General features: G+C 47.1%; 1 protein-coding gene across 7 annotated transcripts in view; it reads left to right on the top strand.

Annotated features, from left to right (window-relative positions):
• The window catches only part of FLNC (filamin C), a 131,148-nt gene that overhangs the window by 51,917 nt on the left and 62,160 nt on the right, over positions 1–17,071 (top strand). For 4 of the 7 annotated variants that reach the window (XM_079992086.1, XM_079992082.1, XM_079992083.1 and 1 more), the window contains exons 9-15: positions 2,422–2,547; positions 7,031–7,168; positions 8,104–8,230; positions 10,637–10,773; positions 13,032–13,225; positions 14,196–14,309; positions 15,755–15,898. In XM_079992086.1, the coding sequence (XP_079848212.1) occupies positions 2,422–2,547; positions 7,031–7,168; positions 8,104–8,230; positions 10,637–10,773; positions 13,032–13,225; positions 14,196–14,309; positions 15,755–15,898 (980 nt within the window). The remainder of the gene's footprint in view (positions 1–2,421; positions 2,548–7,030; positions 7,169–8,103; positions 8,231–10,636; positions 10,774–13,031; positions 13,226–14,195; positions 14,310–15,754; positions 15,899–17,071) is intronic. The other 3 variants (XM_079992087.1, XM_079992085.1, XM_079992084.1) reach the window with 1 other exon arrangement.

Here is a 17,071-nt window from a genome sequence, read left to right as displayed (position 1 = left end):
GGGGGGCAGACCCTTGGGTGGGCGACGGGTGCCCCTTCCTGGGGTCCAGACTCCTTGGTACCCCAAACCGTTGCCAAGCAATGGGGCTAGTCCAAAGAGAAGCCATTATTTCAACTGTGTGTCCTGCTTCCTCCAGGGAAGCCTGTCTAGGAGTTTGGGGTCCCAGCTGGGGCTACTGGCCATAATAATAATAATAATAATAATAATAATAATAATACCCGGCCCATTTGAATGGGTTTCCCCAGCCACTATAGTCAGCTTCCAACAGGATATTAAAAGCAAGATAAAACACCAAAGATTAAAAACTTCCCTAAACAGGGCTGCCTTCAGATGTCTTCTAAAAGTCGGGTAGTTGTTTATTTCCTTGACATCTGAAGGGAGGGCGTTCCACAGGGCGGGTGCCACCACCGAGAAGGCCCTCTGCCTGGTTCCCTGTAACCTCGCTTCTTGCAGGGAGAATCCCCATCGGAGCTGGACCTCAGTGTCCGGGCTGAACGATGGGGGTGGAGATGCTCCTTCAGGTATACAGGACTGAGGCCGTTTAGGGGTTTCAAGGTCAGCACCAACACTTGGAATTGTGCTCAGAAACGTACTGGGATCTCTCAGATCTCTCAGAGTTATGTGGTCTCGGCGGCCGCTCCCAGTCACCAGTCTAGCTGCCACATACTGGATTAGTTGCAGTTTCCGGGTCACCTTCAAAGGTAGCCCCATGTAGAGCCCATGGCAGTAGTCCAAGCGGGAAATAACTAGAGCATGCACCACTCTGGCGATACAGTCTGCGGGCAGGGAGGGTCTCATCCTGCGTACCAGGTAGACAGCTGCCCTGGACACAGAACTGACCTGTGCCTCCATGGATAGATGTGAGTCCAGAATGACCCCCAGGCTGCGCACCTGGTCCTTCAGGGGCACAGTTGCCCCATTCAGGACCAGGGAGTCCTCCACACCTGCCCGCCTCCTGTCCCCCCAAAACAGTCCTGTCTTGTCAGGATTCAACCTCAATCTGTTTTCCGCCATCCATCCTCCAACCGCCTCCAGACACTCACACAGGACCTTCACCGCCTTCACTGGCTCTGATATAAAGGAGAGGTGCGATTGGCACATCCATTCACCAAATTGAACTTTTTATCGGCAAACTCTGCATTTTGAAAGCTCTTTGTCACCGACGGGAGTTATTCCTGGTCTCCCGCGCCAGGAATTTATCTTTATTAATTTTCTTTTGGTTCCTGGGCTGAGATTGATGGTGCCCTCCTTATTTTCCACCATTCAAGCCCTCTGTGGCATCTTGGCGGTCATTGCTCCTGTCTCGGCCAAAGCGCCTCACAAAATCCCTAGCTGATATAATGCAATATAGTCCATTTTGGACTATATACGCCTGCGGAAAGGTCTGGAATCACACGGCCAGCTCCCCTCTCTCCTTTGCACTGAAAAACAGGAATCTGACACACCAGAAGCTTCCTGAGAACAACATTCCCCTGGGCACACAGCTGAGCTCTGCTCTCTAGCCTTAGTCCTCATTTTCTCACAACCCCCCCCCCCCGAACTCTGCGTTTTTTAACCTGCAAAACCTTTGCTGTTTCGTATCCTCTTTGGGATCGCTGCACAACAGCCCTCTGAGGTCGGTTCTTAGGCTGGTAGGGCCTGAATTCGACTGAGCTAAATGGGATCTACTTCTGAGCCTTACAGCTGCTGTGGCCATTTTACAGATCTGCAAACCGAGTCCGAGGGACAGTGACTTTCCCAAGGTCTCCCCGTGAGTTAGCAGGCTTGAAAACTCTTAATCCTGGCTATTTGGGGATAGGTTGTGGTTCCTTCCTCAAAAGTGAACACACTCTGTGCAAGCTCAGAGGCAGGTGTCTGATTGTTCTGTGCAAGGCTTGGGTGGGGAACTGGATCTCGCCAGTGGGCTGAATCCAGAGCCGGCTCCCCCTTTTGACTCAAAAGTGCCCACCTGTCAATCACCTGATTTCAGGTGATTCAACTTCAGAGGAAGAATGGGGAGTGCACTTTTAGTGTGCTCTGGGTTCCTCTTTCCCCCCTTTGCAGCCCCGCCTTGAATTAGGGTTGCGGCTGCGAGTTGACTTTACAGGTGGGTGTGGCTGGGGGGAAAACAGCCTTGCTGGCCAAATTAGGATGCCCAAGGTTTCGTTATTGAATTTTCTTAATTGCGTTTATACACCGCCCTAGACTTGGAGGTCTCAGGCCGGTTCACAGGACAAAATCAAAATATTAAACCCTGGTTTCCCCATGCTTGCCGTAGGTAAATGACTAGGAGATCAGCATTCCCATTACACAGATGGGCAAACTGAGGCGGTCTGTCTGCTTTTGGGGGGGAGGCTTCTAGCTGGGCCTGGGGCTCTCCCTGCTTCCTCACCCCATCAAACATCACTAACACATCCTCTCCTTTCTCCTCGGACCCTCCAGCGCCGTTCCCCCCGCCTCCGCCCGGCGTCTCCCCCCTCCAGATCATCCCTCAGTCCGTCCACACCCCGCCCGCCGACAAGGCCAAGAAAATCCCACCCCCCACCATGCCCAAGCCGCGCAAACCAAGTTAGTAAGAGCAGGCCTGGCGAAGCCTCGCTTGCGCCCACGCTTCCTGGCATGAGATGGCCCGGCAATCGCATGGAACGGGCAGAGCCACCGTGTCCCGACCACCCAGACTCCTGTTTCGTTTGTTTGGTTGCTTGGTTCGTGGGGTAGGGGGAGAAGATTCATACGTTTTCAGCCCTGCGTCCGCAGAGACTGCTAGGCGGTTTGCAAGGTAGTGAAAGAAAAGCCCTTGCAAGACCTCAGCTGCTTTGACTGCTGGCTATACCAGGCGAGAAAAATATAAAAATGAATGTGCTACCCGAAATGTTATTTTTATTTGGGTTACCGTATATTGTTATTTGGGTTGGGTTACTTCAAAGAATAGCAAAAAGTAACAACAAAGTTCATCTGGCAAGAGAAAAAACCAAGAATTAAAGAAAGAGGAGGTTTTTCCCCTGCCATATTTGAAATTATATTATGAAGCATCTTGCCTATGTTGGTTAAGGGATTGGATTTTGTTAAAAAATACAGATCTGTTAGATCTGGAAGGATATGAGAAAGCTTCCCCATAACCCTCAAGCAAGGGGTCCCCCCCTTCTCAGCTTTGGGTTCCCAACCCAGCAACTCTGGCAGGCTAACCCCAGTGCCTTCCTTGGGAGTTTTGGGTTCTGCATGGCATCGTGCTACCCCCAACCAAACCCTGCCCCGTAGCTGTCCCTTTCCCACGTGCCTGTCGCTTGTGGCATGGACTTGAGGTCGTGCATTTGAGAGATGTGCCTGCACCAAAGGACTGGCATGTTTCACTTTGATCCTGCGAGCTGCAGCCTTTCCCCTAAGCGCCTCTGCGGCTTTCGCCTCCTCTGCCAATCTAAGGGGCACCCATCCACCGTGGGATGTGATCCAGGAGAGGCAGTCAAGTACAACATTCATTGAAATGCTAGAGAAGACATGCGAGGGGATGTTTGGTCCAGCCAGTCAAAACTTCCTCTTCCTCCTGGCTGGAGCATCCTTCCTTTTGAATGTGACAGAAGGCGGGCGTGACCTCACCTGTCCAGGTAACAAAAGGACGAGTCACGCAGCACACCTCCGTCTTTTTGACTTCCTTCTTCGTTTGACCAGCTTCTTAGCTAGGACTGCTCTGCTAGCTGTCAGCTAGCAGAAGCACGGGGATTATTCCCCCATACGGGGTAGATTCACATGTACATATTTGTAACCAAGTCTGCCTTCAGGGATCCAACTGTGAACTGATGTGAGTAAACTTCTTTTATCATCTTTGAATAAGATTGTGGCGTCTTTATTCTTTTAAGAGGGATTCAAGGGAACTTAATGATTAGAATAGAATAGAATAGAATAGAATAGAATTTATTATTTATATCCCGCCCATCTGGCTGGGTTTCCCCAGCCACTTTGGGCAGCTTCCAACAAAATATTAAAATACAGTGGTCTGTTAAACATTAAAAGCTTCCCTAAACAGGGCTGCCTTCAGATGTCTTCTAAAAATCTGGTAGTTGTTGTTCTCTTTGACATCTGATGGGAGGGCGTTCCACAGAGCGGGTGCCACCACCAAAAAGGCCCTCTGCCTGGTTGCCTGTAACTTGGCTTTTCGCAGCGAGGGAACCACCAGAAGGCCCTCGGTGCTGGACCTCAGTGTCCAGGCAGAACAATGGGGGTGGAGATGCTCCTTACCAGGAACGTACAATTCAATCTGAGACAGAGTGAGAGGCTCACACGAGCCTGCAACCAGCTATCTGCTGTGCATGTATAAAACGGGAACGTAAACTCTGCTAAGTAAAGGAACTTGCCAGCGCAAGTTAGGAAGGATATGGATAAACAATATATCCTCTCCTGTCACCCTGAACATGCCCACACCCACCCTCTGACTTCCATCAGCCACTGCCAGCATGGCCAACAATTTGTAAGGTGGGTGGGAGTCCCACAGCACCTCGGGGAGACCAGGTTGGCTGTTCCTGCACTAAACCATCATTGCTAATTCATTCCCCTCCATCTTCCCCTCCACCCACCCTCAATGTCCTTCTTTCCCCTCTTCTGTACCCGTAAATATCCTTTAAATGTGCTCGCCTGATACAACTGGGGAGAAGGACCCTGAATTTGGTCTAGGGCTCGAGGCCATTGATCTTCCAACTGGCCATTACTGGGTCGTGGCCCCGATTCTGGAGTCGTTGCAGCACGGTCAGCATAAGGGCATGTGATTAAAAAGTTAAGAAATGGGTGCCTGGGTGCATGCTTGGGTTCCAGGTGAGTCCTGGATCGGAAAAAGATGGAAGATTACAAAATTAGGCACAAGAGAAGGTGGTTTAAGCAGTTGTGATTCCCTGCAAAGGGGGGTTTTCCGGGGGATAATAAGGACATTAAAAGAGACTGCTGGGTCAGGCCACTGGTCCACATAGTCCAATATGCTGTTCTCGCAGTGGTCAACCAGATGTCCTCTTTTAAAGCCCTCCAAATTGGTGGCCATCGCCGTCTCCTGTGGCAGGGAGTCCCGCAGTTTAATCTTAACCTCCCAGCATTTAGCTTCACTGGATGTCCATGAGTTCTGACGTTATGAGAGAGGAAGGAAACCTTTTCTTGCTTCCACGATCTCCATGTTTATTTTTACGCACCTCCGTGGTGCACCCAGTTACTCGCCTTGTTCCTAAGCTGATCAATCAATCTCTATTACGGTCCAGAGACCCAACAAATCGTTACAAAGCAATGCACAATTCAGACAGCCTACCTCCAGGTTAAACAAGCATTTTGTTCAGACTTAAAGATAGGGATAATTGGTTCTTGCAACCACAACTTCGCCACTGCTATTGTTCTGGCGTTTGTCCAGTCTTCCAATAGGAACCTGACATAGTGAGCCTCTGATTTTCCCGGGAAAGGTACCAGCAAGGGTAATATCAGTTCAGCCCTGGCTTGCTCGTATTTCGCACAGTGCAGCAAAATATGTTTTATGGAATCAATGTCTTGAGCACACAAGCAAAGTCTGTCCTGGCAGGGAACTCCTCTCAACCTGCCATCCCACACTGCAGAAGGAAAGACGTTTAGTCTGGCTTTGGTGAAAAACCTTCTATAGTTTGGTACTGTCAGGTTTTTAATGTAAGATGTTAACTTAAAGATATGCCCATATTGTACTCCTACTGCCAGCGGACTACAGACTGCGTGTGATTGAGATCGCAAGTCACTGTGTGTATTATCCAATCATCTTTGCTTTAACGTCTTTAGGGCGCCTTCATAACCCAGGTAATACATTTGGGGGGGGGTGACAGACCAATAGAGGTGGCTTTTCTATCCATGGTTTTCTGCCATTTACTGACAAACTCCTCATTAGTCAGGTGTTAGTACAAACCCTTCCGTAGAACAAGCCAAAACGTCCCGTACGCTGCAACCTTTCTCCAGTTGCTGCATCCCATTGATCATTTGAACTGCCCCTTTCTGAACCGAAACGGCTTGGTGTTTTTTTTTTAGTTTTGCTTGCAAAAGTGGGTCAGTGATGATCCCACGGAGCTGTGAGCAGCTGACGTAGGGTACCCTTTGTGACTTACGCAGTTTTAAGCAAAAGGTAGAAAGGGAAGCCCATGCCCGATGCCTGAGAAACTCCAGCTAGAGCCATCTAAATAATAATAATAATAATAATAATAATAATAATAATAATAATTTATTATCTGTACCCCACCCATCTGGCTGGGTTTCCCCAGCCACTCTGGGCAGCTTCCAACAAAAATTAAAAATACATCAAGATGTCACACATTAAAAACTTCCCTGATGTTTTCTAAATGTCAGGTAGTTGTTTATCTCTCTGACATCTGATGGGAGGGCATTCCACAGGGCGGGTGCCACCACCAAGAAGGCCCTCTGCCTGGTTCCCTGTACTTTGCTTCTCTCAGGGAGGGAACCGCCAGAAGGCCCTCGGAGCTGGACCACAGTGTCTGGGCAGAAAGATGGGGGTGGAGATGCTCCTTCAGGTATACTGGACCGAGGCCGTTTAGGGCTTTCAAGGTCAGCACCAACACTCTGAATTGTGCTCGGAAACGTACTGGGAGCCAATGCAGGTCTTTCAAGACTGGTGTTATATGGTCTCGGCGGCCACTCCCAGTCACCAGTCTAGCTGCTGCATTCTGAAAAGGGGTTCCCTTTTTCGGAGGGACTAGCTGGTGCTTCAATCAGGCTGATCTCCTCCAGTGCTGCCCCTACTGCTTGTCTTGCTCGCGAGGCGCTGCATGGAGGGTCTCTTTCGAGCTGACCCGGCCCCGGGTGTGCAAATGTCTGTTTGGGTGGCCCCTTACCCATAGCACCTGGGCGTCGTCGCAGTGCTTGGCTGGCCCCGGGTACCTTGGCAACATTTTGTGTGTGGCAGGCGTGTGGCGCTCTTTGTGGGCCCTGCCTGCCGGATCCCAGCCCTCTCCAGAGATCGTGGCTGCGGATCTGACGAAGCCAGGAGCGTGGAGAGTGAACTGTGTGGCCTGATCCTGCTAACCTGCGCCTTTTCTCTCCTCCTCTGCAGCGTGCAGCCCCAACGCCTGCCGGGCTATGGGTCGTGGGCTCCAGCCCAAGGGGGTGCGAGTGAAGGAGGTGGCTGATTTCAAGGTGTACACTAAAGGCGCTGGCACCGGGGAGCTGAAAGTTGTGGTCAAGGGACCAAGTAAGTGTTGGGAAATCCGCCCCAATCGAGGCCGGCGCTACCCTTTCTTTTCAGATACCGTATTTTCGCTCCATAAGATGCACCTGACCATAAGACACACCTAGTTTTTAGAGGAGGAAAACAAGAAAAAAAATATTCTGAACGAAACAGCGGCTGTATGATTTTTGTGGTTCATGCTGTGGCCATGTGATTTGACGGCGAGTTTGGCGTAGCCCAATGCAAAAATCCTGAGAATCCATGTGGATCTGTGCTTTGTAACCACATTTTTTGCGCCATTGTGGCCCCACAAAACAGTGGGTGGGTGATTTTTTTGGTGCAGGCTGTAGCCATGGACATGCTATGTGATCTGATGGTGAACTTGGGGTGACCCTATGCAAAAATCCTGAGGATCCATGTGGATCCGTGATTTGTAACCACGTTTTAAGTGGGGAGGGAAGGAAAAACACTGAAGGGACAAGGAGCACGCGTGGGGTGGGTGGAGAAGGAGCTTTTCAGCGAGGTGAGCGGGGAAGAGGGAGGGAAAGAGAGCACACTCGCTTTAAAGCAGCCAACCAGACAGGAGCCGCTTACACCCATGTAAGCGGCTCCTTTGCCGCTTTGCTGTTTCAAAGCGAGCCACGGAGGAGGGAAGGAAGGGGAACCATGGATCCTCTGCTCGTGACTACAGCAGGATCCCCCCCACCATCTGCAGGCATTCGCTCCATAACACGCACAGACATTTCCCCTTACTTTTTAGGAAGAAAAAAGTGCGTCTTATGGAGCGAAAAATACGGAAATTTATTTGATTTTTACATATTAACATGTACAGTGGACGCTAGGGTTGCAAATGTGATCCAGTCGAGCCAACCGATCACTCAATTGGCTGGGCACTTTGTACATGCCCAGGTTCCCGTGTCCCTGCCACTCACATCTTTGCTCCCACCCCTTTTTTGCAGAAGGCACTGAGGAGCCGGTGAAGGTTCGGGACGTTGGCGACGGGGTGTACGAATGCGACTACTACCCGACTGTCCCCGGGAAATACGTGGTGTCCATCACATGGGGCGGCTATGCCATCCCAAGAAGGTGAGAAAAACGCCGTGTGGGGCAGGGCACGATCCGGTGCATGCAGAAACGGTGCCCGAGGCGAGCGGAATTTACACTCTTGAGAATCCCGGCTGCCTTTCTTTCTCAAAGCAAGCTTCTAATCCTCATCAATGTGAAAATATTTGGCTGATTAATATTCCGCAGCCTGATTAGTACTATAGTACTATAATGTGTTTGCTTAGGGTTATGGTTTTGTTGCTTCTGTTCTAGCTATTTATTTGTGCTTTATTTTGGTTTTTTATCTTGTGACTCACCCTGAGATCATCATCTTCTTCTTCTTCTTCTTCTTCTTCTTCTTCTTCTTCTTCATACAGCAAGAAAAGAAAAAAAGTGAAAACACAAATACAAAATTACACACAGGAATAACAATAGATACTGAATTTTCTTAACAAACAGTGAGACATAAATTGGTCTTAACACTAAAGACCGAACCTCCTGTCTGTTCCATATTTCGATTTCATATAGAGTGGTGCCTCGCAAGACGAAAAGAATCCGTTCCGCGAGTCTCCGTCTAGCGGTTTTTTCGTCTTGCGAAGCAAGCCCATTGACGGCTTAGCGGATTAGCGCTATTAGCGGTTTAGCGGCTTTTAGAGGCTTATCGGATAAGCGGATAAGTGGCTTAGCGGCTTAGAAAAGGGGGGGGGGGAGGGAAAAAAACCCGCAGGAACTCGCAAGACATTTTCGTCTTGAGAAGCAAGCCCATAGGAAATTCGTTTTGCGAAGCACCTCCAAAACGGAAAACTCTTTCGTCTAGCGAGTTTTCCGTCTTGCGAGGCATTCGTCTTGCGGGGCACCACTGTAACTTAGTGCCAGTACACACTTTATCATTATTAAACTTTTTCTTAATATATCTTAATTCTTATATCTGCCTTTCAACTATTACTGAAGTTCCTCGAATGCTGCAACCGAGTTTAAACTACTATATGTATATTTCAAATATTATTTGAAAACCTCCCATTTTGAAACAAATTCCTGAGATCTTTTGAAGAAGGGCAGTGTACAACAACAACATTTCCTTGAAAAGGGAAATGTCTAGTGAAATCCTCTTAGCCAGGAGGACTAGATAATGCTCAACTCTACAATTCTATGAATTCTGCAAAATGAGAAAAATCTTTGCGCGTGTTTTTATGGAACAAGACTCGATTTGAGTTTGCTTTAGGGCACCAGTGAGTTCTAGGGTGGCTGGTTCCAGCTTGCAAGACTGGCTCACAATCCTGGTGTGGCATGGACTTTTAAAATTACAGTGGTGCCCCGCAAGATGAATGCCTCGCAAGACGGAAAACCCGCTAGACAAAAGGGTTTTCCGTTTTGGAGGTGCTTCGCAAAACAAATTTCATATGGGCTTGCTTCGCAAGACGAAAATGTCTTGCGAGTTCCTGCGGGTTTTTTTCCCTCCCCCCCCCTTTTCTAAGCCGCTAAGCCGCTTAGCAGCTAATCCGCTAAGCCGCCTAGCCGCTTAACAGCTGATCCGCTAAGCCGCTTATCAGCTGATCCGCTAAGCCGCTAAGCCGCTTATCAGCTGATCTGTTAAGCTGCTTAACAGCTGATCTGCTAAGCCGCTAATAGCGCTAATCCGCTAAGCCGCTAATAGGGTTGCTTCGCAAGACGAAAAAACCACAAGACGAAGAGACTCGCGGAACGGATTCTTTTCGTCTTGCGAGGCACCACTGTATTATTATTCAACATTAATACATACATATTATGAATATACAAACAGACATACATTTCATGTAATCCTTAAAAATATTCATACATAGCCCCACTCAATCCCACCACCATCCCTCACTCCTCACCCCTTGTGTTAGACTTCCTGTCTACTCAATTGCAATTTCTTTCCATTTCTATTATTTCTTTCACACACTTTTAAACCAACTTTCTACTTCTTTTTCTATTACACATTGTTATCCATCTTATTTAGTATTTCAGTATTTATAACGGAACTTGTTTACTCTAATAGGAGTTCTGATTTTTCAATATAATTTTGCAAACACCTTCCAGTCCCAGTCTGCCTTCTCTTTTGAGATCCTTCCGATTTCTCCCATTGTTTTGGATATATTGTAATGCTCCAATAATTTGGCAAGCTACTCTGTTTTTGTCGGTATAATACCACTTTTCCAATTTTTCACAATCAATAGCCTTGCGGTTACTGTTGCGTATAAATATAATGTCTTGTGCTCTTCCTTTAGACTTCCTGGCACTATTCCCAATAGAAAACCTTCTGATCTTTTCCTAGATGAATATCTAAACATTTTTTTTCATTTCATTATATATTGTGTCCCAAAATTGTTTGATGTTTAAACAGTTCCACCATATATGCCTCATAGTACCTTTTTCTGTGCTGCATCGCCATGGCATGGACTTAACTGTTTTTCTCCCCCCCCCCAGTCCCTTTGAGGTGCTGGTGGGCCCAGAGGCTGGAGTGCAGAAGGTCAGGGCCTGGGGCCCTGGCTTGGAGACTGGCGTGGTGGGCAAGTCGGCAGATTTCGTTGTCGAGGCAATTGGCACAGAAGTGGGCACCCTTGGTAAGTCACAGCGGGGGCAAGGTGGCTTGGGCTGGAGGCAGTGGGGGGGGGGCATTTCTCAGTTTTGGAGCCACCACTGTGAAACACCAGTGAAGCAAAATCTAGTAATTTTCAGGAGCGCTCAGGCTTTTTTGGTTGCTTAATTTGGGATGAAACATTTCTTTTTTATTTTTTACCAACAACCAAAACACAAACAGTGAAAACCCTGTGATCCCTGTATCAGGCGGCTGATACATTGGGTGTACATAATCATTAATAGCATATTCAAAGCAACCATATGTACAATTCTCTGTACCTTAACACTCCTCCCGCCACAAGGGAGGATTAAATTTGACATTTTAATTGCCCCAAATTGTTCAAACCTGCCCAAATAATTCAATAGCTTCTCAAACCAATCCTTCTCCTTCTCACTGACCTTAAACCCTTTCATTTTATGTATCTTCATAGTTAGATATTCTAAGATTATAATATTTTTCTATTTCCCCCTCCATTCTAAGATTATAATATTTTTCTATTTCCCCCTCCATTGGTTCACCCCTAGCTCTTCTGCATTTTTCCAGTTACTCGCTATAACCTGTCTAGCTGCAATTACCATCAATTTTACCCATTTACATTCCTCGCGGGTGGCGCTATGGGTTAAACCACAAAGCCTAGGACTTGCTGATCAGAAGGTCGGCGGTTCGAATCCCCGCCACGGGGTGAGCTCCCGTTGCTCGGTCCCTGCTCCTGCCAACCTAGCAGTTCGAAAGCACATCAAAGTGCAAGTAGATAAATAGGTACCGCTCCGGCGGGAAGGTAAACGGCGTTTCCGTGCGCTGCTCTGGTTTGCCAGAAGCGGCTTAGTCATGCTGGCCACGTGACCCGGAGGCTGTACACCGGCTCCCTTGGCCATTAAAGCGAGATGAGCGCTGCAACCCCAGAGTCGGCCACAACTGGACCAATTTGTGATGAAACATTGACGTTATCTGCAACACCCAATTGCTTGGGGTTTAGAATCTGATGCTTTATCACAAATTGCTCCTGCCAGCAGCAAGTTCATGCGTAGCATGCGGATGGAAATTGGGGAAACAATGACTGCAAAACAACTTTTTTTATTCAGGACGCATAAAAGGAAGCCAAAGGGCATGTTTAATCTATGGAACTCCCTTCCACAAGGGGGAAGCAAGGGCCACCAACTTGGCTGGCTTTAAAAGGGGATTAGATGCATTTATGTAGGAGAGATGGTTGCTAGCCAGGATGACTATGGTCTGGATGTACATTTCCAAAATATAAGATAAAAAGCAAATAAAATAAAACCTAACTACAGCAACAGTGTTTTGTGTTGTGTAGGTTCCTGTGATGTAAGTCATGGGCCCCACCTGCTCCCTAAAATATCACTGCTTTGCTCCTTTCTATATCTAGGGTGCTTACATTCTGCTATTTATCATTATTAGTAGTTTGCATCATATATTTACACCTATTATTATTTCATGTTATAGCAATTTTCTAGAGACTAGATTATGAGTCTTTGTAAACTGTGTTTCTAAAGGAACTTTTCTTATTGCCAAATGCCCATCTGTTTGCATTATTAAGTTCGTTATCAATAAAAAATCATTTTAAGTTAGAGCTTAATAATTATTTCACTATTAATATACTTCTTAATTGTATTTCAGTTCAACAATTAATTTGATAATATACATATTTTGTTATGCGCAAATGGCTTGAGATACCTATTAGGTCCATAAATTACCATATAGCGTATATTCAACACACAAAAAAACAGCGACGATTTGTTGTTGACAAAGGACAGCTGGACATAGAAATGGCCCCATTACCTTCAGGAGCTGAGGGCCTCATCAGACCTAAATCCGGCCCTGATCTGCAGCAGCAGAACTGGACATCTTCATCTGCCCCAGCTGCAATAAAACATGTCTCTCCTGTATCGGTCTCTGCAGCCACAACAGGCACTGTAACTCTTTAATGGTTTGTCCATAAATTACCACAAAGGTCCATAAATTACCATACACAGTAGCATATATTCAACACAAAAAACAGCGACCATTTGTTGTTGGCAAAGGACAGCTGGACATAGAAAGGGCCCCATTACCTTCAGGAGCTGAGGGCCTCATCAAACAGAAATACGGCCCTGGCCGTGGGATGTTAGTTTCAATTTTTCTTTTTGGTGTGCTACAGTGATGTGGGTTGTGGGCAGTCCAGGAAACCATGGCTTGGTGATCTGCTCTCAGCCTAACCTGCCCTCTCTCTCTCCTTCCCTGCAGGCTTCTCCATTGAGGGTCCCTCTCAGGCCAAGATCGAATGCGACGACAAGGGCGACGGCTCTTGTGATGTCCGCTACTGGCCGACCGAGCCGGGCGAGTACGCCGTGCACGTGATCTGCGACGACGAGGACATCAAGGACAGCCCCTTCATCGCTCACATCCTGCCCGCCACCAACGAGTACTTTCCAGAGAAGGTAGGCACTCCCCAGCCGGGCCAGTCAGAGGTAACCTGCCTTGCCCGGCCACCGTCCGTGCCAATCGCTATCACCTTCTTTGATTCCCTGCGAGATTCCTTGTGGATCAGAACCTGGATGGAAGGGGTAATCAGAAGAGCCTTCTTGGCCAGGCCAATGCCCGCCCTCCCCAGTCCAGCTTCCTGATCTCATAGTAGCCAAATCAGGATTCGAACACAAGACCCCCCTGCCGTCCTGCGGTTTCCTTTTTTTTAATAGCATATTTATTAAAGTTTTCAAAAAATAATACAATGTGAAATTAAAAAGAAGAAAAAATAACAACAAAAATACAAAAAATACAAAAATAATTAAAAACACATAGAATTTCCATTACTTATTTTCTTTTAACTTATTTTCCAGACCTCCTCATACCTCCCTTTCTTGTATTCCAATTCAAATTGTTAGTTCAGCAAATCCTCACCATTAGTTTTTACTTATTTCTAAACTTTTTTTTTCATATTCTCTTAAGCCTTACAGCTGGAAACCACTTAATTTCTGTCCAACATCGTTCTAACATCCATTAATTTTACAATATTTCTGTAAATAGTCTTTAAATTTCTTCCAATCTTCTTCCGCTGACTTTTTTCCCTGGTCTCGGATTCTGCCGGTCATTTCTGCCAGTCCCATATAGTCCATCATCTTCATCTGCCATTCTTCCAGAGTGGGTAGATCTTGTGTCTTCCAGTATTTTGCAATAAGTATTCTTGCTGCTGTTGTAGCATACATAAAAAAAGTTCTATCCTTCTTTGGCACCAATTGGCCGACCATGCCCAGGAGAAAGGCCTCTGCCATCCTGCGGTTTCCAGCAACGGGTATTCAAAATCATTTACTGCAACCTTCTGCAGGAGGTGCAGACGCCTGATGGGTGTCCAACAGCGCCCTGAGGTTGCTCCCGCCTCCCCTAACTCCCTTCTCTGCCTCTTTGCACCAGGTAAAAGCTTTCGGTCCGGGGCTGGAGCCAGTCGGCTGCATTGTGAACAAGCCGGCAGAGTTCACTATCGACGCCAGAGGGGCAGGGAAAGCAGAACTCAAGATCTACGCCCAGGTAAGTGGCAAGCCAGGTGTGCTGACTCCTCCTCTGTGTTTTTTGCAAAGCTGGTCGCTCTGGGATGCTATTTCCTGAACCGACTTTGGTCCCTGACTCCCAGCATAATTGGAATTGTTAGTAGAAGTGGATGGTAAATTAAAGCTGAAAACATTTGAAGAGTTGATAGGGAAATTAACTGACTGGTTGCAGTATCACAAGTTGCAAGATGTGTTTAGAGAGGATGTTAAAAGTAATGGATTTCCAAGTAGTAAATCAAAAATTGAGACAGAATTGCTGAGCAGTAAAAGAAAAATACTGTCAAAAATGTATAAGATATTATAAGAGTGGAATCCAAAGGACGAAGAGGTACAAAGTGTTATGATAAGATGGGCTCAGGATTTGGGACACAATATTAATTTCGAAAGGTGGGAAAAAATGTGGATGACTTCCAGCATAATTTCTTTTCTTTCTTCAATTTTATTTTCAAAGTTTCAAAAAGAAAATAATTTTTGCGTATGCACACACACACACACACACTTTTTTTTTACATTAAGCCATCATTCATATCAGTACCTTTATGGGGTTCCCTGAAACTCCAAACTTCACCCCACCACTTGGCTTTCAAAATTTATCTTCCTTTTTTAATATCATCTAATTACCTTTATCTAAAATTATCACACTTCAGTTTTATCCTTTATCGTTTTAAAGCACGCGTGCTGTATCGACCCTGCAAACGTTTTTAAACGTTTTTAAAGTGCAAGTAGATTAATAGGAATAGGGACGTGGGTGGCGCTGTGGGTAAAACCTCAGCACCTAGGACTTGCTGATCGCATGGTCGGCGGTTTGAATCCCCGTGGCGGGGTGCGCTCCCGTCGTTCGGTCCCAGCGCCTGCCAACCTAGCAGTTTGAAAGCACCCCCGGGTGCAAGTAGATAAATAGGGACCGCTTACCAGCGGGAAGGTAAACGGTGTTCCGTGTGCTGTGCTGGCTTGCCAGATGCAGTATGTCACGCTGGCCACGTGACCCGGAAGTGTCTGCGGACAGCGCTGGCTCCCGGCCTCTAGAGTGAGATGAGCGCACAACCCTAGAGTCTGGCAAGACTGGCCCAAACGGGCAGGGGTATCTTTACCTTTACTTTAGATTAATAGGTACCACTCTGGCGGGAAGGTAAACGGCATTTCCATGCGCTGCTCTGGTTCGCCAGAAGCGGCTTAGTCATGCTGGCCACATGACCTGGAAAAACTGTCTGCGGACAAACATCGGCTCCCTCGGCCAGTAAAGCGAAATGAGCGCCGCAACCCCAGAGTCGGTCACGACGGAACCTAACGGCCGGGGTCCCTTGGTTAGTCTTGCCATTTCCACATATGAGACTTCCAGAGACATTTCTTGGCCCCTCCAGAGGGTGGCAGAGAGAGAGAGAACCTGGCAGCCTGCTGTTTACACAAGACGCCTTTTCTTTCCAGGATGCAGAAGGCGTCCCCATTGACATCAAAATCAAGGAGAACGGCGACGGCACTTTCTCCTGCGTCTACGTCCCCACCAAGGCTATCAAGCACACCATTATCATCAGCTGGGGAGGAGTCAATGTTCCCAAGAGCCCCTTCCGGGTGAGTCTGGGGTTCGGCAGAGAATTGTTGGAAGGGACCCAGGGGTCATCTAGTCCAACCCCGCTTTGCAACGCGGGAATCGCAGCTCAAGAACCCCTGGAAAGTGATTTTGCTTAAAAACTTCCAGGGAAGGAGATTCCAGCACCTCTCAAGGAAGACCACTGTCGGGAAGCGCTTACGGCCAGAAAGTTCTTCCTTAATGCTTAGCTGGAATCTCCTTCCTTGCAACTTGAAGCCTCGGGTTCGAGTCCTAACCTCCGGAGCAGCAAAAGAACAAGCTTGCTCTCTCTTCGACGGGACAGCCCTTCAGATATTTGAGGATGGCTCTCCTCTCGGTCTCCGGGTTAAACTTACCCGGCTCCTTCAACCGTTCTTCATTCGGCATGGTTTCCAGACCTTTGATCATCTGGGTTGCCCTCCTCTGCGCACCTTCCTACTTGTCAATCTCCTTCTTCCTCCGTCAATCACTCCATCTTGGGGGGGGGGGAGACACACCCCAGAGACAGGGAGGGGGCATTGCCTGGTGCCAAAGCAGAGACCTTGGGGGTAATTCCTGCTCCATGAATTATATATATATATGTTTTTATTAGCAATTTCAACATAACAACATATCAAAACATATCATATTCATTACTTTCATTATTTTCTCCCCTTTTTCCCCTCCCCCAAACCCTCCCCCAGCTCCTCCTCTCTGATTCCTCAGCACGTATTATTCTCTGCATGTTAAAAAATTATACAGATCCTTACATTATCTGCCTACCATGTTATCAGTCAATGAATCTGTGTATGTTTATTCAAAACCTGCCAAGGAGTCCAACTCATTTTGTTGTCTTTTTAATTAATTTGTGAAAAGTTCCCATTCTTCTTTGTTGAAGTCAAAGTTGTCCTTACCTCGCAGTTTATATGTCAGTTTAACCAATTCTGTGTAGTTCGTCAATTTCTCTTGCCGCTGTTGTTTTGTCGGGGTTTCCTCATCCTTCCATCCATGTGCTATCAAGACTCTTGCCGCTGTTGTTGCACACATAAATAAGTTCTTTGTTTTCCTTGGCAGCTCCCACAATCCCGAGCAAAAATGCTTCTGGTTTTTTTTTACAAATCTCATTTTAAACATTTTTTTTTTCCAATTCATTATATATCATTTCCCAAAATTTTTTACAGTGGTGCCCCGCAAGA

The sequence above is a fragment of the Podarcis cretensis genome (assembly GCF_951804945.1).
Source record: "Podarcis cretensis genome assembly, chromosome: 10".
Taxonomy (NCBI): Eukaryota; Metazoa; Chordata; class Lepidosauria; order Squamata; family Lacertidae; genus Podarcis; species Podarcis cretensis.
The sequence above is the reverse complement of the archived record's forward strand: the minus strand, read 5'-3'. Positions and strand labels throughout refer to the sequence as shown.